This window comes from Pollicipes pollicipes, unplaced genomic scaffold (genome assembly GCF_011947565.3).
Source record: "Pollicipes pollicipes isolate AB1234 unplaced genomic scaffold, Ppol_2.1 Scaffold_4881;HRSCAF=5763_pilon_pilon_pilon, whole genome shotgun sequence".
In the NCBI taxonomy this organism is placed as follows: Eukaryota; Metazoa; Arthropoda; class Thecostraca; order Pollicipedomorpha; family Pollicipedidae; genus Pollicipes; species Pollicipes pollicipes.
The window spans coordinates 20,405,189-20,427,990 of NW_023596576.1; the positions used below are offsets into that span (position 1 = coordinate 20,405,189).

The window sequence follows — 22,802 nt, forward strand, 5'->3', positions numbered from 1 at the left end:
TAATGACGTCACACCTACGCGAAATGGTAACACCAACGATTATTTTCGATGCCCCATATTTTTGCCAACCTTGGTAAAACTTGTCAGCGTGGGAGCGAGGCGCGAGGATCCCGGGACCGGCGCGTGCTCCGTGCTATCTAGGATAGGTGTGGTTGCTCGTCCGGGTTGGTTGATTGGCGGGTATTGGAGGGTTGTTGGCCGCTGTCAAAAGGAGATCATTTTGTCACAAGTAAGTGAGAAGTGCAAGGACCGCACAAGGGTGCTTTTCTGTCACTCGCCATGTTCTGTGGTCCCGGCGCGGACGCGTTTTTACTGTGTATGGCAGTTGACATTGCATTGCGCTTGATAGTGTTTGGTGTTGTCTGTGTGGGAATGGTCGCGACTGATGTTGGACTGAAAATTATGTGTATTATGCCAAAAATGTCGAAGCGGCAAAATTGCGCCAAGATTTTTGGCGCGTGTACTCCGTACATCCCGGAGTAAATCCAAGTGCCCGAAGATTTGCGCTATGCTGCCACTAATTCAGCCTATGGGAGGCCAGCGTGTCATGATAGGAGCAATATTGCTGTAGTAATTTCACGCACAAACCTCCCCTATTAGTTCAATATTGCTTCGATTAGATAATTCAGTAATTCAGTCTTAACTGAGTTTGACGCACTTTTGCGCCAGGTTCGGCGCATCAGTATCGCTGGCGTTTGGCGCACTGGAGGGACTGTTTGTAAAATGCTTGTGATGTACATCCTCCTTGCATATGGTGCATGCTCCTTGTGTAAAGCGTACATTACAGAACAATATGGGATTTTTTATTTGGATATTCAAGGTTGAAGTATTGACACTAAGTGACCACACAGTTAAAGTGCCTGAAAGTTGAGGTGCTACTATTCATACTGTTGCTTCTAAGGGTTCAAGTACTGAAAAAGGTGTTTTGGGACTGCAGAATGTTATGGGAAACTTCTGAAGAAAAAAGTTTGACCTCTTTATTGTTTGACTTTGATGCTTTCAAGCTTTTTGGATGTGGTCTTTGATGTCTACCTTCCTGAATATTTCATGTAACTTGTTCCCTTATAGTTATATTCTAGAAAATATGTGCCTTTGAAAGGATTCCAATTAAACCACAAAATCAGACCCTACCCAAGCTTTTTCTGGGAGATAGGCTGGTGGATGTATAGCAAAACATAAAGCTTCTGTGATACACCACATGTTTTCTGCATCTTCCTAGCAAGTATGACTAAAATCCAAGCATTCAAAATTAAGCTTTGACCAAACAGGTGGTTTGATGTGTCTGAAAAAATGTCTAAGAACAAAACAAATATGTTTGCATGTATCACTAAAACTTGCATTATACATATTTACACAGATTGTGTGCACTCACACTTTCGTGCTTAAATCCAAAAGATGCTGATTTCATTTGGGACTGGGGCAGATGAGGTAGCTGTTTGCTCCTGACAGATCTACAGGTGGTGTCAGTGGCCAAACACAAGATCAAATGATCTCAGAGGGCAGGACAAACTTTGCCAATCATTATGCCACCTTTAAGAGGCTGTTCCACATTTGGAGATATTGTGACAAACATCAAGTTTGAGTGCATCAGACTGCACCAAATAACAATTTCTCTTATCAGTAAATGTGCTACTCATGGTGTCATTGTGTGATTACATCATAGAGCATGTTTACGGCATTAGAGTTGCTGCTAGAGTTGCTGTGCCAGAGTTGCCAATGCAATGGATGGTGTGACTCACTCAAACTTCTATGTGTGTGCAGTAAGGTGTCAGTGTTGGTTGTGCTGCGGTAGAGGCATGCAGTCATAGCAAAACCTGACTGATTGCTAATTTCCTTCTGTTGTCGGGACAATTTGTGCTGAAGCACCTAAGATATGAATGTGTTAGTGTCTGTGCTTCTCTTAGCTATGAGCTGAGAACACCCAGTGAGGTAGAGTACCCGCATGACATTTGTCATGCTTTGTCATACATTATTTTTGACATAATGCATGTTTTGGTGATGTGCCTGTGAGCTGGGTGTCATTCATTCTGTCATAGGCTGCACAAGTTAACATGTGTTATGCTCAGAAACCAGAGTGTTTTAAGTCTTAAAAAACATGGCTGTGAACCTCAGGAAATGATCATGAAAATGGCTATATCAGCGCAGTACACAAATGTGTTTACACTATTTGCACACTTAGAAATGTTCAGTACACAATGTGCAATCCCCATACAATTGTGGAACAGCTCCTTAAAGGTTTCCCAAAAATGGATTCAGTTGAACCGAAATTTGACCATTGGATGGCGATGTCAGGGCTCACACAAGCTCTCCTTTACAGTGGCTTTGGGTGGGTGCATGCATGTGTGCATGTGTACATACATGCATTCATGCATATGTCAGCTAAATCTAGAATTCCTGGCATTTTTTCTGAATATGTTTTGATGTTTCAGGTTGTTGTAGTGTGAGAGCCTGTTTTCATCATTTTATTAGGTAAGCACAGCTGCCCCCTTATTCTTGTCCATAGAACAGCTCTGCCCATTGTCACATTGGCATTGGGTCCCCACTCTCAGAACTCACATGTCATCTCCACAATCACACAGGTCCATCTATCTGTGCAAACATATTGGGAGCTGTTGGCTATTCTTGGTGCATAACTATTTATTGCATAGTTTGTCATGTGTTAGTGCGCTCGGCGCACTGCGTGTGCCTGCGCGCATGGATGTGCACGGCCATGATAGCACAGATGAAAAGGTGGATCAACGCCGATCTTGTTTCCAGCCCGCGTCAGAGCCAACTCATCCTCAATCGAGCTTGCTCGGCCCTCTGGCTATAAAGGTCGTGTCGCGCGTCAGAATCAACTCGTCCTCGATCGAGCCTGCTCGGCCCTCTGGCCATAGAAGTTGTGTCGTAATGCTTTTTCCGGGCGAGGAGTTTTGGCGAAAAGATGCTTACTGGCACGGTCTCAGTTTTCACAGCGGAGCTCACCGCTCTGTAGTCACTGGTTTGACACATTGGAGGTACGAGGCCGGTGGAGCGTAGATCAACGGTGTGCCCTCCCTGAAAACAACGTATTCCGCGACAACGCCCCTGCCGACGGATAACACCAGACACTGAGGTTCAGCACCAGTGCGGAAACGAGCGGGCGCGAGGCCAATATCGGCATTTTGTAAATAGGTGGCATGCAACTGCCTTTCATTATCTCGGTGATATCTGGCCGTGCGTCGAACACCGCGTGAATTCGAGCCTTGTTGAGCTTTGCGTCTCGCCATCGGTGAAGCTGCCACTCGACAAGTGCCCCGAACAAGGGTACGCGGTCGGTGCAGCGACCACCTATAGTGGCTTGGTTGGGGTTTGTAGCGCTAAGAACGAACGTAGTGACATGTCAGAGGCATCGCTTGGCAAAGGACTTCTGTCAATACGAGTCCCGACTGTGTGGACATGAGGTTGGAAGAGGAGCACCACATGAGGCTATGTAAGTCACGGCCGTCAGGTGGCCGCACACGGTCGTGCTCTTCACAGCGTTCAGAAGTTCAGCTTCAGACATGCTCACCGGCGGTGGAGGACAAGCTGGCATTGCCGCATCACACATGTTCACAGGTGGTTCTGGCGGACTGGATGACGTTCGTATCCGCCTGCCGCAGGCCTCGCACTGAGTGTAGGGCGTCTTGGAGGAGTCTTCCACGCGTTGGTGGCCACGCCACGATATTTGAGGTTTGACGAGACGGCATTTCAGGTGACGCTATGGTACAGTTATGCCCTACCGCCCTGTGCATTTAAGCGATATGTGTTGTGCAACAGATCGCACGACTGTGTCGGAACCGCATCACGTATTTTCACTTATATGGTGGGACTAACTGTGCTGTCAACGTGCTTATACGCAGACATGTCGAAGACAGCAAACAGCCAGTACATACCGATACCGACATTGTCATTGGCGGCGTCCTGGTCGTAGAAAGAGGGAAAGACGGGACGATGGGATATCGAAAGACGGGACGATGGGATATCGAAAGACGGGACGATGGGATATCGAAAGCTGGTCGAGACCGTCAGCACTCGCGTCCGCCGTGTTCGTGACGGCGGTCGGCTCGCTCAGGCGGCGCGTGACCTCATTGGCCCTCGTACCGTACACAACAGTCGCGTGGTGCATTGAGCAATCGTACAGATGGTAACGGGCCTAATGTGGGTGGTGGTAAGGTCCTACTCCGGACTTAATATCAAAATGTTTTAGCAACATGTTAGGCCGAGTCCAGCCTGCGTCTGCCCGATCGAGTGATATGTCCGGTCACCTTCCGGGGCGAGGTGCTCTCACATTCCTCGTGCTGTCTGGTGTGTTTTTGATGGCGGCGTTGCTCGTCTGAGAGGCTGCGGTCGGGATGAGTGGCGATGGTTGGCTTTGTGCTTTGAGCACCAAATGGCGGTGTGCGTGCCACCCGGACGGTGACCGCACGTGCCTGGGGTTGTTTGGTGCTGTGGGCTTAGCGTTTCACCTATACAAAAGAGACCATCTATGGAGATGCATGCTGGGATCTTGTTTGTAGTCAGGTAAGGATCAGCCAATAGACAAACGCTCGCGTAGAAGTGGCCCGAAGTTTCTGATGGATGGTCACATCTGAACAACAGCTGTGGGTCACGATTCGCCGTTCGGCTAATGCAAAGGAGAATAACCAGCATTTCATAGATTCAACATTTACAAAGAATCACATCTCCACACCGCTCTCACACACTCTTCTCCCCAGCTCGAGTATACACCCGTGGAGATGGTGTCTCTGCTCCCGATGTCCCCTTTCCCCCCCTCACTACGATTTAAACCTGAGCTGAGCTACAGAAGATAAAACAGGTCGCCTGCCATGAGGCAGGGGTTATGGCCGACTAGTTGGTGCGACAGCTGACACCCCTGTCGTGACAGATAGTCCCCGCTTCCGTTATCTCGGTGCCCTGCTTTTTCCGTCATCTCGGGTTGCGCCTTTCGCCTGAAAATAACATAATGTGCCTGAGCAGCAGTATCCACTAACTGGCCGTCGCGTTTGTTCCCGGATACGATAACGGATGCCTAGAGGGAGGCTAGAGCACGACCCGTTCTTCAGACTGAAACTGTCGTTGATGACGCGTACGTCAGGACAGCAGTAGTCGAGAGTCGCCATCTGCGAGCTTACTCCGCGCTGGCGATGTACAGCCCCCCTGCCACGTCAGGGTGCCTCTGAAGGCCTCCTGTATGCTGCGCAGCGCGACATTGCTGACTGGCACGCAGGTCCATTGCCCGCTTTCACATAATCGTAATCATGCCCATGTCCTGCACTCATGATGTGGTGGATCAGTCCAGAAGAACGTATTATATATATATATATATATATATATATATATATATATATATATATATATATATAATCAGCCGTGACTTTTATGTGCACTCGTACGTAAAGGAAACGTTTGCGTTTGGTCAGCTTGATGTTTTGTTTGCCTTATGTGCGTGTACTGAGGAAGGCCCGCGGGTGATATATATATATATATATATATATATATATATATATATATATATATATATATATGTATATATATATATATATATGTATATATATATATATACATATATATATATACACACATATACATATGCGTATATACGTTTTGTCTTGTCTAATTCGTTCTTTTATGAGCATTACGTTATTCTTCCTCTCATCTACATTCATATTCATCATGTTGTTCATCCAATTAGCGTTATTTGATATTCTTATAATATTGCAAATTACATGGTCCATATGTTGCACTAAGTGAGAGAGCACCATGCTCAAGCTGAAGGCGCATCTGGTGTCGACATTGACTTTGCACATGGCGCTCGCTCCGGGCCTAGCCGGCAACTAGCCCTGGGTCTGACCAGCGTCTCGCTCCGAGCCTGGAGAACCTCTCGCTCCGGGCCTAGACGACAACTAGCCCTGGGTCTGACCAGCGTCGCGCTCCGGGCCTGGGCGGCATCTAGCCCTGGGTCTGGCCAGCACCTCGCTCCGGGCCTGGACGGCAGCTAACCCTGGGTCTGACCAGCGTCTCGCTCCGGGCCTGGACGGCAACTAGCCTTGGGTCTGACCAGCGTCTCGCTCCGGGCCGGGACGGCAACCAGCCCTGGGTCTGACCAGTGTCTCGCTCCGGGTGGATGGCGTCTCGCTCCGGGCCGGGACGGCAACCAGCCCTGGGTCTGACCAGTGTCTCGCTCCGGGTGGATGGCGTCTCGCTCCGGGCCTGGACGGCAACCAGCCCTGGGTCTGACCAGTGTCTCGCTCCGGGTGGATGGCGTCTCGCTCCGGGCCTGGACGGCAACCAGCCCTGGGTTCTGACCAGTGTCTCGCTCCGGGTGGATGGCGTCTCGCTCCGGGCCGGGACGGCAACCAGCCCTGGGTCTGACCAGTGTCTCGCTCCGGGCCTGGACGGCGTCTGTCCTCGGGCCCGGACGTCGTCTCGCTTCGGACCTGGACGGCACCTCGCTCCGGGCCTAACCGGCGTCCCGCTCCGCACCTGGACGACATGACGGCATCTCGCTTGAGACGTGGACCGCGTCTCGCCCTGGCCCTGACCGGCGTCTCGCTCCGGATCTGGACTGCGTCTCGCCCCAGGCCTGGACTGCATCCCGCTCCAGGACAGGACGGCGTCTCGCTCCACACCTGGACGACAGGACGGCGTCTCGCTTCAGACCTGGACCGCGTCTCGCCCCGGGCCTGAGCGGCGTCTCGCTCCGGAGCTGGACTGCGTCTCGGCCCGGGACAGGACGCCCGTCCTGCTGCCTGCCTACTCTCAGCTTGCAGGCACCCGAGCACCCGCAAGCGCGCCCCGCCAGCTTGAACGCGTGTGCCACCAGCTGGAGGTGGCGGTCACCGGTCATCGCTCTGGACGAGAACTAGGAGCAAGCCTCCGTGAAGGAGTGGGTCTCCATCATTTCCTGGCGAAGGACTGGCTCCTGACTTGCACGATGTGTTTGGGTGCTGGCAGGCTTCCTGATCCGAACTGGAATCGTGGTATTATCACTTGTGAACATTTTTCTATGCTTGCTCTTGCACAGATGGCAGCGATGGAAGGCTCATCTGATGTATGGCACCTAGATGGCCCGCAGTTAATGAGAGGGTGGAAGGCTTTCCACTCCGCACTCTTACCTGTTTACGATACTTGCGCCTAATTGTGAATAGCCATCATAGCTGGTGGCCCTCATCGGGTATGGTTTCATCAGCCAGGTTAGCAATGAGTGAGCGGGGTCGCGAAGCAGGAGGAGATTTACAGAAGAAAACCCACCGGTGACTGCTAGCGGGCCTTACCTTGCCTGCCAGGCCTTACCCCGCTTGCCAGGCCTCCTCTCACTTACTGGGCCTTACCCCGCTTGCTAGGCCTCCCCTTACTTACTGGGCCTTACCTTACTTGCCGGGGCTTACCTTGCCTGCCAGGCCTCGTCTTACTTGCCGGACCTTACCGTACTTGCCAGGCCTTACTATAAAGTGAGAAAACCGCAGCAGGAAGCATGTGCTTTGCTGTGACCTTTCCAACAGCCAAACAAGCAATATAGAAGCAACGGGATAGGCGTGAACATCACACTTGCCTGTTATATACCATGTGGCATGTATGAACATATGTATGTGAATGGGATGGCTACGTCCTAATCATGCGATCCGCTTACAACCTTATCAATTCTTACTGTTTGGAGGCCCCTGGGTCACCATTTCTTTTATCTGTGCGTACGTGGTTTAATCGTATGAGCAAGTGTATGAGCAAATCGGGAGTTTCCAATGTGGGTTACCAGCACTGCCGGGAATGGCGATGAGGTGTCTGTAGGAAGCGCTAGTAAGGAAGCATCTGGTGCCCACAGTGAGGTGTATTGCACGATCGCAGGCGAAGACGCGCTATGCTTCCATGGCGGGGGTGTGTCCTACGGCCCCGCCGACGAGCATGCGCAATAAGTTCCCTTTGAGCCGCTGACTTCTGAGCCGAGGTTTTCGGTCGTCCCATGGCGGTGGCCTTGCCAGTGATGAACAAGCAATTGCCAGCAATGTTAACAGAAGGCGGGCGGGGACGAGGTGGGCGCGCTGTACGTTGCGTATTTCTTAAACCGGGACGTAAAACATATGGCGATCTTTCAGGAAAAGGGGGCGATATTATTTGTCTCAAGGTCTGCCCTCGAATTGGAGCACGCGGAGTCATAGAAAAGTACTACATTTCAAATTTGGATAAACGGCCTACGTAGTTCCCGGAATCGGACAACGAACAAATGGTAAGATTTTGCGATACCTTAGAACATTAGATCGCGAATGAATTATCCACAGTCCAGCATAAACTGATTTGTATTTTGTAAATGACATTTGGTACGTTACGAATACTGTATGACCTTTTCCACAAACCAAACTATTGAAACAATTATCGAAGCAATCATTCCGTCAACAAGGTTATGAATGTTAAGCTTTTGGCTCGGTTACGAAGTGTGCATATTGAAATAGGCATTGGAGGGCCTCTGGAAATTGCGGGCTGTGGAGGGAGGGAGGGGGGGGGGGGGATCTCGTTCGTCCTACCGTCTCGGGAACCGAAAAGGATACAGTAACGAAACTGCGGGGATGGGTGGGTACCACACGGAGCTACGTTGTGTAAAAATAATGACCCTGTACTGGTATCTACCGGGTCAAATGAGGTCAAACGTGTACAATTTTGATTGTTTTGTTTGACTTGACTCGTCATCCTTGTAAATCGCTTCTACTTTGTTAAAAGGTACTGAAATGGGATTAAGACACGTTCTTGACCGATATTCAGTGCAATAAAAATGTAGCATTTGACCTCAGGTCACTTATATACCCACAAGTTATGATGTACGTCAAGGAATGCGTTTTCCGAGGGCAGAACCACAGGAGTGCTCACAAGTTTTGCAGGCAGTTGCTGACCATTGAGAACCGTGTGTGCATATTTGAAATAAGTAGCCATGCGGGGTCGCCTGATATCCGTAATGCCGAATATTTGCACATGTAGCGGGCTTTTGTGGGCGATGCTCTTGGCTTTTATATGCTTCCCGCTGCATGCCAAGCGAAAACAGGCTGATTGGTAGCGTTTGTAATGCATTTCTTGTTTAGTCACCATCAGACACTGAAGCGAACTCTACGGTTCAGCACGCAGTGAGCGCGGAAGAGGACAATAACTGATGATGTTAGCCAAGAAGCTGGCACTTCTTCATGGCATGCACTGGTGGGCACCACACTACCGTTTGCACCTACAGACTGCATAACTGCAGACTGCACTGCACCGCAAGCCATAGGCTATATCATTACACACACTATGCAAAGAGACCCGGTCAGACGCGCAGGCATCACCGGCCGTTCCGCACCAGTCTGAGTCGGTGGCATGCCGACCGTCCGTACATCGACGCCATGTGACGGGCACACACGTACCGGCTGCACGTCGTGCAGGTAATCTTTGCTTTTTCAGCCTGCCTTTCTGAGCCTTGTAGCCGACCACTTCAGCGCCGCCACGCACACGCGACAGCGGCTTGGGGTCGGCTGCTCGGCTGTCTATTGCAGGGGCCTCTCCTGCAGCAGGCACCGGTCCAGGGCGCACTCCAGAGCGGCACAGTCCGTCGGCTGTACACCCCTACTGTAGAGTACGCGGTGGCCCTCCCCGTCCATCTGCGGCCGGTGCAGAGCCAGGCCTGGGTCTCGCAGGAAAAGGCGTCGGTCGCCCTGGCGCGAGTTCGGTTTTTCTGATTGGAACGTCGGCGCTAAAGACGTGGTACGCGTTGAGGGCTGCCACGTTTACCATGAACAGCCAACACCGCTGTCGTCCGCCTCCCAGTGGGTAAGCTCATCGAACACGTACCCAGCATGACATCGCACAGGTCGACGCCGCCCTACGTTGCGCTGTAGGAGAGGATGACCTCTGACTTCCCCGTCATGTCCACCCGGGTGGCTTGCTGGAAGAAAGTTGAGGCCGCCAACACCACCTTGCCGGCCCTGGGTCAGTAGCAGACGAGCGTCACGCCATCAGACAGCAGGCCAGGGAAGACCCCGGCTGCCGGCCTCAGGTCATCTTCATCTCGGGCGGGATAAGGCGGCGGTTGGCCTGCATGGTCTCCCGCCACCGACAGCTGGACATGTTGCAGCTCCTCCATCGCGTTGATGGAGGTCAAGCAGCGGCCCATCACCAGTCTTCGTCCCGTGTCGTTCAGGTCCTGCGTCAGGAGCTTTACCAGTTCCACCCCAGTTGTGAAGGTGGAGTTGGTTGGCGCGGGCTGCGGACTCGCTGGTTTACCGGGGTATGGCCAGAGCTCCAAATGTAGCGGTGCTCAGTGTCGGCCACCGACCGGAACAGCAAGCTGCACTCCCCTGACTTCATAGGCATGCACATCGTGAAGTCACGCACCCCCTGATCCTGACGAGCGTCTCGTCAACACAGACGCCATCTGACGACTTCATGCGGCGCTGCAGGTCCTCGTCGAATATAGTGAACATCCTGTGGAGCCGACGGAAGCTGTCTGCTTCCCGTCTAGCGGGTCGGCTGGTGATGTCTTCAAATCGCAGGCAGCGCAGGAGTTCGAGGCAGCGGCGGTGACTCGTCGTTGCTGAGAACGGAGCGGGGCGTAAACACGCTCTGGAGAGGGTCCTTGGCTGTGGAGTCTGCGCCCACGCAGTCCCGTTGCAGAGAAGGGCCGACGAACGCTAGCAGCTCTAGCCGGGAGTCACTGGAACGTGCTCGTGCAGATGAAACGAGTCCTTATCTTGTGCATTGCTGTCGTGTTTGGTCTTCTCTTCCAGGAGCTTTCCGTTGGCGTATTTCAGCGTGAGGTCGATCACACTGTCTGGGAAGAATAGCATGAACACAGCCAGATCCGGTGTCGTCATCGCGCCGATGAGGCCTGACCTCTGGTGCGTGATGTTCACTCGCAGGCGTCTGAAGCGCTGGGCAGACGGCTGGAGTGAGCACTCTGCCACCGACTTGTTGCAGGTGTCGCGCACGCGCCATGTGCCTGGTCCTGGCTGGATGCTGACGTATTCTCCTAGCATGCGGTTAGATGCTGTCAGCTTCTTCTGCAAGCCCCGAATGTTGAGTGGAAAGCAAAGTTCGTCCTGCTGTATGGAGGCAGCACCGGCCGCTTCGGCGGCGCCGGCGCTGGTCACGCCGGCCGCGGCGGTAGACATGCTGGCCACGCTGGCAGACGTGCTGGCCACGCCAGCCGTAGCGGCAGACATGCTGGCCCCACTGGCATACGTGCTGGCCGCACTGGCAGACGTGCTGACCACGCTGACCGCACTGGCAGACATGCTTGCCACACCGGCAGACGTGCTGGCCACGCTTGCCGTCGCGGCAGACATGCTGGCCGTACTGGCAGACGTGCTGGATTCACTGGCACACGTGCTGGCCGCACCGGCAGACGTGCTGGCCACACTGGCAGACGTGCTGGCCACGCTGGCTGTAGCGGCAGACGTGCTGGCCGCACTGGCAGACGTGCTGGCTTCACTGGCAGACGTGCTGGCACGCCGCCTGCAGCGGCAGACATGCTGGCCGCACTGGCAGACGTGCTGGCTTCACTGACAGACGTGCTGGCCACGCCGCCTGCAGCGGCAAACATGCTGCCCGCACTGGCAGACGTGCTGGCCGCGTTGGAAGGCGTGCTGGCTGCCTCTGCCGCCGGGGGTACATCTTTTTCGGCTGGGACGTAGGGAGAATCCCCGTCTTTGCTGTCTTTGTCGGAGAGTAATTAGGACTCCTCGTCGTCGTCGTCGTCGACTCCTCGGCGAAAACCTCCTTGAGGACGCTGCCCATGAACTCAACCACACTTTCGACAGGGTACAGCAGCCACGCGCGGACGACCAGACTGACGAAAGGTTTGATCGAGCGACCACGTTTCCACAAAGCTTTCAAGAGAGCTTGGTTGAAATTAGTGCGTTCCTCACTACGCAGGATGCTGATTGCTTCGCGAACGCTGCAGCTCGGCGCCGCAGCCGATGGCGGGATCAGATTGCTGGACACCAGATGTCCGATGGCTTCGGAGACTGTGCTCACCTGGGCGTCGACTGATTTTTTTGAGGTCTGGAAACCCTTTAGGTCACCAACCGACCGGACATAGAGCATGTTGTCCAAGAGCGTCTTGTTTGCTGCTCCTTTTCTTCCACCATCCGCGCCAACTCCCTCTCTCCTTGCCTTCAAGTTGCGGACCAGGGCGACACAAAACGCCACCATAGGACGGACCTGTGGATTGCAGTTCGCTTGAGTCCGAGGGAGATCGAATCGCAAAGGGATAATTCGTTTCGAGCCAAGTTCAGAAGTCACCGGTGGTGTATCAATTTTGTGCAGAAATTCGGCTGCTTGGCAATTGTCATTTTCGGGCGCGTTTGTCGGCGCAATAAGCTGAAGAATAAGCTGATTCATCAAAAACAACTAATTCTGCTCATTTTCGGGGTTGAACTTGTCTCTCCCACATTTGTTCTTTGTTTTATATGATGCAGTCTAATTTTAGTCAATGGTGGTAACCACACCAAGCTGAAGATAACTATGCACTAAACTGCCCATACAAACTAGGCAGTCATGATTTGTTACACTGTGTCCTCTGCCACCTAATCAGTGATTCCAGATTATTTCATTCACTGTGTTTTATGGGCATGTAGGTATGTTTGCTCAGGCCTATCTACCTTGGGTAAATATTAAACATTGGGTACCGTGCCGAATGGGCACTCATACTCACGTACTCAATTTAAGCTCTCACCTTGGAGCCAAGATTCCCACCTTCCACCTGCACCAAAACTTGAATTTTTAAGGACAATTGGCAACCCTTTGTGCTTAGTGTTCATGTGCCTCTTCAAGTTTCTTCTTTCCCCATTAAAATCACAGTTCACGTACCCACAGCGCGCTTTCATACGTGATGGATGGTTACCTATGCCTGGCGACTGGACATACAGGCAAAGCTTCAACGCAGAAGGCCCGAGGCTATAAAGAGACAAACACAAATATCCCCAGCTAATCGAAAAGTGCGATATATATTTGTTAAAACACCCAAAACTACGCGTAACCAGTATGCACGTAGTGAACGCTCCCGACACAACAGATCGCGACGCCGACTAAGCACCAACACGCGCCAGATATGTAACGCGGCGAATGGCGCTGAAAAAAGGACTGCTCAGGGAGACAGGCGGTAAAGGTTAAAATCGCTCCGAAACTTGTGCAAGACAGACCCTTACAGAAATTAGCCCTGTCTCGCCGGGTGATACCTTCTGGCCACTAGTGTCTGTCTCCTTACTGATCAGGAAACCAATGCTAAATTCAACGTCGTCGTGTATGGTGCTATTGTTGTCGTCTATAACTCCACAGCAAAATTGTTTTATCGTTGAAAAATGGAAAACTGGCTTAGCAGGAAAACAGTTGCAGTCTGTGCGGGTGGCTCCTGGGCAGTTTGATCCTGATATTTTCTGTCTCCCACCCTGGTAGTGAAGTGAGCAGGTTTTTTCACCTCCGAAACTCAGGGCTAAATGGCCCACAACATATACCAAATTCATCGGCAGACAGTCAAATTATAGCAGTGCCGTACCGACGTGCTCATTTAGTCTAATCCTTGAACACAACAATTTAAGGTCGACAATCCAGTTCACAAAATGACGTTTGTCAAACACCCAAGTGATACACATGCGTGAGGTGAGAACAACTGAGTGCTATCCAGTGAAGTTTTGCTTTATGGACTTACCATCCTCATGTAAAGCCACACCCATCCTCATGCAAAGCCGCACTTCATAGTATGCATTCACGGCCCTAAAAAGTGGTGGGGACGGAGCGGTGCATCACAAAATTGACACATGATTAACAAATTAATTTTTACCTACCTTCCAGCCATCCTTGCCAGCGATAAGGTTTCCTGCAGCGGCAGCTACCACTAGCCTCCAAATACTCAAGCAAAGCCGCTAGCAGGACTGCACAATAGCGTATGGCAAACTCAAAACGTTTTGCTCACCTTTTTCTACCCACCTTTACCCATCCTTTTACCCACCCTGCCCGCCTACCTTATCCATTTTAAGCATCTGTCGCAAACGCGCCATAATCATATCAAGGGCAGGGAAATCATGAACGTCTTGGTTTTTCTTTTATCTGCGCCCCATGTCGGCACCTACAGAGTGTATGAACCGTAACATGCCAGCTCGCCTCCCACGCCACCGCCTCTTCGCCTCCCGTCACGGCCATCGAGGCGTGTTGAACGGGAGCAAACAAGAAGGCTGGGTGCTAACGAACCGGCCGCCACCCGACTGCGCAACCGCCTCGCCGAAGACACAGCCCAGGCGCGCCCTCAGTAATTCATGCAATTTACAAACGCTGTGCTTCGTTAGAGCAAAGACACGAGTTGTCCGTACGTCTAGAAACGACTTAGTAAAATGACATGATTCGTACATCAGTATTTGTGCTTGTGACAAGCATGATGTTGGCCTGGGTTGACCCCATTAACCTGTTATGAACTTGACGGGAGTTGACCTCGGTGACCCAATATGACCCTTGCATTACCAAGAAGTCGCCAGTGCTTTCGAAAACATTCCATTGGTGCAGATATGCCGGGGGCGCATCACACCGATCCTCACGCGCGGACGCTGGTTGCGTTGTAGACTTTGTTAGCCTGTGTGTAACTTCACAATTTATCGTTCGATTTTCTTTCTATTTGCTTTAAACGGTGCGCTAGGGTTTCATTTGCACGCGAAGAACAAAACACGTACAACATTCACTCCGGAGATATTCACTACAAACGGGATGGGTCGTATCCCCCCCCCGCCCCTCTGCTGCCCGTGGTCAATGTGATGAGGATTAACCCCGATTATGTAATCAGATTGTCACAAGAAGGCATCCATCGCTGCCCGTTCCAACTTGTCAGCGAGCTGGAGCGATGCGTAAGAGGCGCGTTACATGTTAGCCAGATGTGCCAGATGTGCCTCGTGTGTTTGCCGTCGATGCGTATCAGAAACAAAGAATTTGCTTTTATTTTCACTCCCTTTTGCTGGTCGCGTTGCCCATTGCTGTTGAGTTCATTTGGGCCCCGTTCTTGACACCAAGCGCGGTCCTAATGGAACGGTATGAGTCCCGAAATGTGTTTAGCAGATACAACTGCGATGTGCTGCTACATGGTCGCACTATCACTTCTGCGAAGGGCTGATCAATGTCCTGGAGACGTCTTGGCGTCAGCGTGGAAGCCGTCGCACAGAAGTCGCTAGCACATCGTCCGGAACTCGACAGAAAGAGGCATGGAAGTGGTACCGAGCTCGAGCCTACCGTTTTCGTTTTGGCCGTTAAGCTAAGCCTCAGAGTCGCTCTATCGTTATGGCATACGCTGAACGATGGTTTGGCCCGTTTTGGGCGCGTCTGCAGGTGGCTGGCCGAGCGGTGTGTGGTACCTTAACTCGCCGCGCTGATTGGCCGAGCGATGTCTGACCCCGCAACTCGCTGCGCTGATTGACCGAGCGATGCGGGGCCCTCGTATCTCGCCGCACTGCTTGGCTGCACGGCGTAAGGCCCAGTAACTCGTCGGGCTGATTGGCCAACCGGTGTGGGGCCCGTCGCGGTGGTTGGCCGAGTGGTGTGAGGACCCCGTAACTCCTTGCGCTTATGGACGAGGTGATTTGAGACCCCGCAACCCGCCGCGCTGATGGGCCGAACGGCGTGAGGCCCTGTTACTCGTCGCGAGGATTGACCGGGTGATGTGGGGATCCCGCAACTTGCCAGGCTGGTTTGGCAAGCGCCGTGTCGGCCGCCTACCACCCTTTGCTGATCGCCCTCCCGTTGGAAATGGCCGGATTCCACGATTCCAGGAATCATTCAATATTACATGGTTGTGAGTGGATAACTTGGCTCCGTGGCGCTATGGCAGACAATAGTTTTTCTGGCATGATCGGTCAGTGATGCTGGCTTCTTTTTGGCCGGCGTGATTTAAGTTAAACGGGATGCGTTCCCACCTCTGAAGAGGTCCAGTCACGTTTTACAAATAACTTTGAGGCAGCAATACAGCATTTGTCGACTTTTGTGCCTGCCAGTATTTCTGTACTCCGTTAGCTATCGTAAAAATGTATTGCACGTTGTCGTTGCCCCCCATTTCCCCAACACTGTCGTTGCTTGCACCTGGCTTGCACCGCGCCCTCTGCGATGCATTGTCGCTGATCGCGGCGGTGCATTCGTGTGACAGGTTGTTTGAAATTAAGCTTCTCAGTTCAGATTAGCAAATTTGCGACAAAAGTTGCGCGGGAGCTCATACGAAAACTTGCTGTCGATATGGCATTGGTATTTGCAAGGGCCCTGGGTGTTGACCAGTGATGACAAATGTCGCCGCCACCACCAAGCGGTGGTGTCGGTGGGACGCGTTCGTTTTGTTCCGGCGGGGCCAATTGTTGGTTACCAGTTTGTTGCAGGATCCCCACGCTGACGCTCAGGTCAGAGCTGAGTTGACTTGCCGAGGGAACCACCGGAGAATCGCCACTGCCGTTGTTCGCTGCTTGTGTGCAACAACTGGACGGATCAGTTAAAACTTTGCTTGCCAGCAGCAGGCATGACGGGTCTGCTTTGCGAAATACGTTCCTTTCTGAAAAAGTTTCTTGCTGCAATATCTGTCTCCTCCCCCATTGACATCCGTCCGTCACGTGCAGGCATTTTGGTCGTCTATTGTTGCGTCTGCGCTGGGCCCGGTTTTTCACGATCGCCTGTACTTGGGGTACATTCGCTAAGCTTGCTTTTGTGTTTTCAGAGATCGGCGTTGCAGTAGGCAGGCAGGCGGTTGCCGCGTTCCTTGCGATACCAAGCCGTTTCTAATGTAACCCGCTGACTCAGAAGTGTTTGCCACCAGCTAGCCGCCACCACATGCGAGATGCGCCTCTTTGCAGAGCGGCCGTTGCGTTGCGTGGCGGGGCTCGGCGTTGCTTGCTTTGTTTCGGGCTGCCAGCCGCGGGGTGCTCGCTTGCGTTGCAGACTGCGTTTCGGGGCTGGCGACTGACGGCCGGCGGCCGCTTTCTCTTTCTCGGCGGTAGGAGCGCACCATGGAGGATGAGATTCAGGCCGGCGAGGACGGCCTCTACTGCGTCGGCTTCAAAAACGTGTATGCGCTGACGCGCGATGAGATCTTGGAGGCGCTGTCGCAGTACGGCCGCACGCGCTCCGTGCGCGGCTCGTGCGACGGTCTCAAGCGCAGCTGGACGTTTGTGCGTTTCTTCAACCCGGAGGAGGCGGTGCGCGCCATCACGGGCCTTCGCTCCTCGCCGCACCTCTGTGACGTCAACTACGTGAAGTACGTGCAGGACCGGCTCCCGCCGGCCAGCCAGGCGGGCGTATCGCCGCTGGTGCGCGCCGAGCCGGTGCCGGAGCTCTCGCCGGTGCGGCCGCCGGCGCCGGCCGCGGCGCCGCCCACCGGCACCCGGCACGGCCACCACGAGGTTTTCATCGGCAACTGGCCGCACGACCTCGAGCGCGACGACGTGTTCCAGCTGTGCGCCAAGTACAACGTCGATGCGGTGGACGTGCGCCTCTACAAGAAGGAGTTGAAGTGGTGAGTGCAGCCGAGACTGCGGGCCAGGCGCGTCAGCCTGGGTCATCTGTGCCCGGCCGGCCCCACCCCCGCGCGGGGCCACCGAGCACCGGAGCACTCGTGCCCTAGTGCAACTCGTGCCGGGTGTGATATGTCCGTGTGACACGCGAACGGGTGGTGCGGCGTGCGTTGCCTGGACAGACTAATGCTGGTGACCTCAGCCCGCGGTGGCCGGTCGTGCCGACGCTGTAGCAGCTGGCAGACGGTGTGCCCGCATTGTGTCGGACGGCCGTGACCCGTGCTGACCCGATGGACCCTGTGCGGCGGCAGCTATGCGTTCGTGGTGGTCTCCAGCGCCGAGGACGTGCGCCGAGCCATCGAGCTGCTCGACGGCGGCAAGGTGGCCGGACGGCAGATCGTGGTCAAGGATTCACGCAACAGCCTCGGTAAGCGGCGGCCGGCCGGCGGGCCAGCGCCCCATCCACCTGCTGCTCCCTGGCGTGAACACTGCCGGCTCCGTCCGCCCGGCGTACCAGACGCGCCAGGCAGGCGGCATACCAGCCGGCCCCGGATCTCAGGCCTAGCTTCCTGTTGTTTTTTTCTCAAAGTTATTTCTTTGTTTTTATTTTCAGTCACGTGTTCACGATTGTCGCTGACGTAAGCGTTTACGCATGAATGAGCCGAGCGTATGTATTCCTGACTCATAGTTGATTTTGAATATGAACGCACGTAAGAAGCTTGTTTATGCTAGTATTCTTGAATGGTGTATTTTAACGCAGTAGGGTTGCTGGATGGTTTGGATACATGAACTGGACAAACGAAAACACCGAAATAACAAACGTCTTAAAAACTGCAAACTAGCTTCCGAGAAAGCTGCGATACTCCCTGACTCGCCCGCCACAAATCCGCCCTGAGCCAGCCTGTAGTGTTAGAGGCGCTAGGATGTCTGTCTATGCTATAGATTTTCCCTTGGATCGCGCAGTTTTTCAAAAGAACTTAGCAACATTTACTCATGTGGCTTGGCTTGATTCTGGAGGTGGAGTTGATATGCCCTGTACATTTATGCTCGGATACTTTTGCATAATACCCATACTTCTGTGTAGCTTCCATATCACACGTCAGTGTCCAATCAGTCAGGTGGATACACATGTCCAGGACGAACCCGTTGGACCGTATATGAGCCAGCCTGACCTGGAATTGTAAGTCGCGTCTGTGAAAAGTCGGTAAGAACGCATCTAGGCTGTAACGAACGCCCTAATGTACCCACTGCAGGTGCACTGAGTCGTCTGTGGCACTGTTGGTTGCGTAGTCGCACACGGGCAGGATGATAACGGACGTGTAGTTTAGACGAAATTTCGAGAGGGTGTAACATTCGACCCAATACGTGATGTCATTGACAGCCCACGTGGCAGTAGTAACTCGTCGGGAATCAGGGCGTTACGATACATGGGCATATTTTACTGGTGGAATCAGTCCAATGGGTTGACAGGTTCGTGGTTATCTGATTCGCCTAGCTGTCGTCTGGAACTGAGACGCTTTATTCGCAATGTCCCCTCTTACAGGGTAGTTTGTTCTGTCTTGCAGCCGTTGATCGCGCAGGGAAACGATTGTATTCTGTTGGATCCCAAACCAGCCAAGCCAAGTTTAGGTCATTGCAGTCGTGGATTTGGAGTAAACACTGGTTCTGCACTGGTCCTGGTCAATAATTTAACAAAGGCTTGAATGTCCGCCTAAAATACCGTTTTTTTTTTGGCCAAAAAATAGCTCGCCAACCTTGAAGCGAGCTCGGTGATTGTGGTCGCCGCCCATTTGGCTGCCGCCGTGATACGTCATGCGCACGTGTCTCACCCCACTCAGGGGTCGCATCAGCCACCGGCCGGCCGGCCGACCCTGGCGCCGGAACCGCCGCTCTAATCGCCCGTCTCCCGCCCGCAGCCAAGCAGGAGCCGGCAGCGCAGCCACAGGAGCAGAAGCCGGTGCCGCGCCCGGCGCCGACCGGCGTGCGCCAGCGGCTGGGCGGCGCCGGCTGGCAGGGGCGGCCGTGGCGCCGGCGCCGGCGGCCCGCCCTTCCCGCGACCCGCGCCCGCCGCCGCGGCCACAGCCCGCATCCCGCCGCTGGTGATGCCCGGCCCTGAACCGATGCCGCCGCACGCCGTCGCTGGACGGCCGGTATGCGGCCGGCCGCGGCGCCGGTGGCTTCCTGCGCGGCGGCTTCCGCGGGCCGGCCGGCGGCCAGTTTCGTCCGGGGCCCGCGCTGTTCCAGGGCGCCGGCCGCACCAACGGCGCCGGCGGCGAGTTTGACGGCGCGGCCGGCCACTTCGACGGACCGCCACCCCATTTCGAGGGCGCTCAGCACCACCAGCTGGACGGGCCGGCCGGCCAGTTTGATGGCGCCGATGGCCGATTTGGGGGCGCCAGAGGTCCGTTCCAGGGTGCCGCCGGGCCGCGCGGTCGCCCGGTCGGTCCCGGCGCACGGCGCAGCTTCAGCCAGCGGTGAGCGGGCGCGAGGGAAGCGGTCGGCCATCGTCGCCGTCCGTTCCCGGTGTACAGATGACTGTTCCACCGCGTGTCTGCCGCAGCCCGCTCGATGCGAGGTAGCGAGCCCAGTGCCGGCCTGTGTCATCCCATGTGACACAGCATCAGAGCGGAGTTACCGCTGAAGTCACCTCATGCCCGCCACACACGTCTCCGAGCATCCCCAGCCGCCGCGACACTGGTGGGCCGCATGTCCCGCGCGTTCGCGGCCGCCTCGCTGACGCCCGGCCGCCGACAGGGCTGAGCTGGAGGGCGACTTTGACGAGCCGTTCGTCAAGCGCGGCCGGTTCGACGACGGCGAGCGGGCCGAGTTCCTGGCGGGCGCGGAGACGGGGCTGACCTGCTGTCGGGCCCGCCGCCGCTGGCCGGCCTCAGTCGTACGGTCGCTCTGGCGCCGATGGGGCGCGGCGCATGGTGAGTCCCATTGTCCGCCTCGCGCCGCGCTGGGTTGCTGGTGGGTCCACAGCTCCCTCCAGCTCTTCGTGGTTCAAGTGGGATTAACACCACTGGCTATGTTTTTCTCTATGTTTATGTTGTGTGTTTTTCTCGATATTCTCTCTAAGTCAACTTACTCAATGGTTGTGTCATGTCATTAATGTTCGCTGTATGTGCTGCCTCTGGCTGTACGTGCTTCCGAGAGCTGTTTACGTTTTGGTCACCAGGTCATGCCGCCGGTTGCAGTGCTGCGCTGACGTACGTGTGCTTGGTGCGTGCGTGTCTCGATGGCCTGCGACACTGGCGTGCGGCTGCGACCCCCAGTCGTCGCCGCGTCCACCGCGTACGCCTCGGTGTGGTGGACGTGTCGTGGTTGACCCCAGTCGTCGCCTCGGTGTGTGACGTGTCGTCGCCTGGTGTGGTGACGTGTCGTGGTTGACCCCAGTCGTCGCCTCGGTGTGGTGACGTGTCGTGGTTGACCCCAGTCGTCGCCTCGGTGTGGTGACGTGTCGTGTTGAACCCAGTCGTCGCCTCGGTGTGGTTGACGTGTCGTGGTGACCCCGGTCGTCGCCGCGGTGTGGTGACGTGTCGTGGTTGACCCCAGTCGTTCGTCGCCTCGTGTGGTGACGTTCGTGATTGACCCAGTCGTCGCCTCGGTGTGGTGACGTGTCGTGGTTGACCCCAGTCGTCGCCTCGGTGTGGTGACGTGTCGTGATTGACCCCAGTCGTCGCCTTGGTGTGGTGACGTGTCGTGGTTGACCCCAGTCGTCGCCGCGTCGGCCGCGTCGCCTCGGGTGGTGACGTATCGTGGTTTGACTGCGGCCAGTGACGCCGGCCGGCCGCACGACGGGCGCCATCTCGGACCGCATCAAGAGTCGCCTGCACGCGCCCATGGACGTGGTGGTGGCCAACTTCCCGGTGGGCACCAACGAGCACGACCTGTTTGCCATGTTCCGCAAGTTCGAGCCGCTGAACGTGCGCATCATGGTGAACAATTCGAGCCAGCATCCGGACGACTTGTGAGTGGTCGGCACTGAGCCGGAGTTCCGCGCCCGTCCACGGCGGCCGATCGAGCGGCCGCCTCTCCCCGGCCGCCTCTCCCCGGCCGCCGCCACGGCAGCCGCCGGGCTCAGGCGCGCAGTATGCAGTTGACGGGTACCGGTGTGGTAACTGAGCTTTTGAGCTCAATCGGATTATAAAGAGTCCACCAGAACGTTGTGAGGTGAAGAGCGCTGTCGATTTATTTCGCGCAGTCGTGCAAAACAGTTGGTTATATTTAAAGCAGTTCTTCGGTGTATCGACAGTAAAAGACAGGTGGCATTGCGGGAGCTTCTGGCTTCCTTTCCGTAAATAGAGAAAAAATTAGATATCGGAAGAGAACATTCTTTAGTTAAGAAGTGACCGTTTCCGGCCTTTTTGTGGGCCGTCCAGTATCAAAGAGCCCTTGTCAACCCAGTGCCCTTCCCTCGCCAAGGCTGCGGCTACGCGCCTGTGCTGGACTCTGTGCTTGCCCGCCCTGAAGTGGTGTGTTGCTCAGGATGCGAACTATCACGTACTGCAACGAAGCCTTGTCAGGCATAGTCAGGGGCAATGCCGAGCATGGGCTGCGAGCCGTGTCCAACGTCCCCTGTTCGTCCCACGTGTGGGGTCTCGTCGGCCGGCCACTGGTGCCCCGCCCACCCTTGACACCCTTGCCGTCTGTGTCCGCAGCACGTACGCCTACGTGACAGTGTCCAGCCGGATGGCGGCCGACGAGGCCGTCATGGAGATGGACGGCTTGACCTTCCAGGGTCGCCCGCTGGTGGTGGAGACCAGGAAGAACTAGCGGCCGCCGCGTCGCACCACAGCGGTCGCCGCGCCGCTCCCCATGGCAGCAGCGCCGTGGCCTCATCCCATGGCAGCGGCGCGCTCTCAGCCCGGCCGCCGTCGCTGCCGGATCCATCTCATTTATCTGACAAAGTGCCGGCCAGCCGGCGTCTGCCGCGATTTTCTGTTGTACGCACAGCTGGCCCACTGTCGCAGGAAGGTGGAGCGCGGGAGGAGCGCATTTTGGCCAGCTGTGCCCCGCTCTCAAACTTGGGACTGAATACACGGCATTGGCGTACGAGGTCCGTTGTTTCGCTGGAAGTCGGTTGCGGAGGGTCGGTCGGCGTGCATGACAGCGATCACGCCAATACGGCGTGCAATGACCTAAAGACCGAGCACGCAACGTGAAATCCTGCCGATACTGCCGAAAGCATACTGCATGGTGTGAAATCAATGCAGCACCAAAACAACTTTGCTAGAAATTACCTCTAGTTGGAGGCTGGTCAAGATATGTCGAAAGCTAGTCGGGACTTGTTTATCAGATAGATTTCACGTGTTTGCATCAGGG

At 54.8% G+C, this 22,802-nt stretch overlaps 1 protein-coding gene and 2 long non-coding RNA genes across 3 annotated transcripts; all 3 read left to right on the plus strand.

Moving 5' to 3' along the window:
• The first annotated feature begins 94 nt into the window (after window positions 1–94).
• Window positions 95–17,138, plus strand: LOC119101209 (uncharacterized). The gene is made up of 3 exons (XR_005094516.1): window positions 95–229; window positions 2,430–2,469; window positions 16,965–17,138. It is a non-coding gene; the product is annotated as an uncharacterized LOC119101209 (long non-coding RNA).
• Window positions 17,139–17,142: 4 nt separating this feature from the next.
• On the plus strand, window positions 17,143–19,434 carry LOC119101208 (uncharacterized). Its single transcript, XR_005094515.1, has 3 exons — window positions 17,143–17,479; window positions 17,789–17,904; window positions 19,394–19,434. It is a non-coding gene; the product is annotated as an uncharacterized LOC119101208 (long non-coding RNA).
• An 899-nt stretch (window positions 19,435–20,333) lies between these two features.
• LOC119101538 (uncharacterized) lies at window positions 20,334–22,535 on the plus strand. The gene is made up of 3 exons (XM_037224884.1): window positions 20,334–20,406; window positions 21,255–21,447; window positions 22,139–22,535. Exons 1-3 carry the CDS (start codon window positions 20,391–20,393, stop codon window positions 22,251–22,253), a joined length of 324 nt encoding a protein of 107 aa, XP_037080779.1. The 5' UTR covers window positions 20,334–20,390; the 3' UTR covers window positions 22,254–22,535.
• The last annotated feature ends 267 nt before the right edge of the window (window positions 22,536–22,802 follow it).

What these genes read in the sequence shown, in the direction of transcription:
- LOC119101538 (XM_037224884.1), top strand. An exon ending in AGCCAGCATCCGGACGACTT is followed by an intron (nt 21,448 to 22,138) that starts GTGAGTGGTCGG and finishes CTGTGTCCGCAG; the next exon opens with CACGTACGCCTACGTGACAG.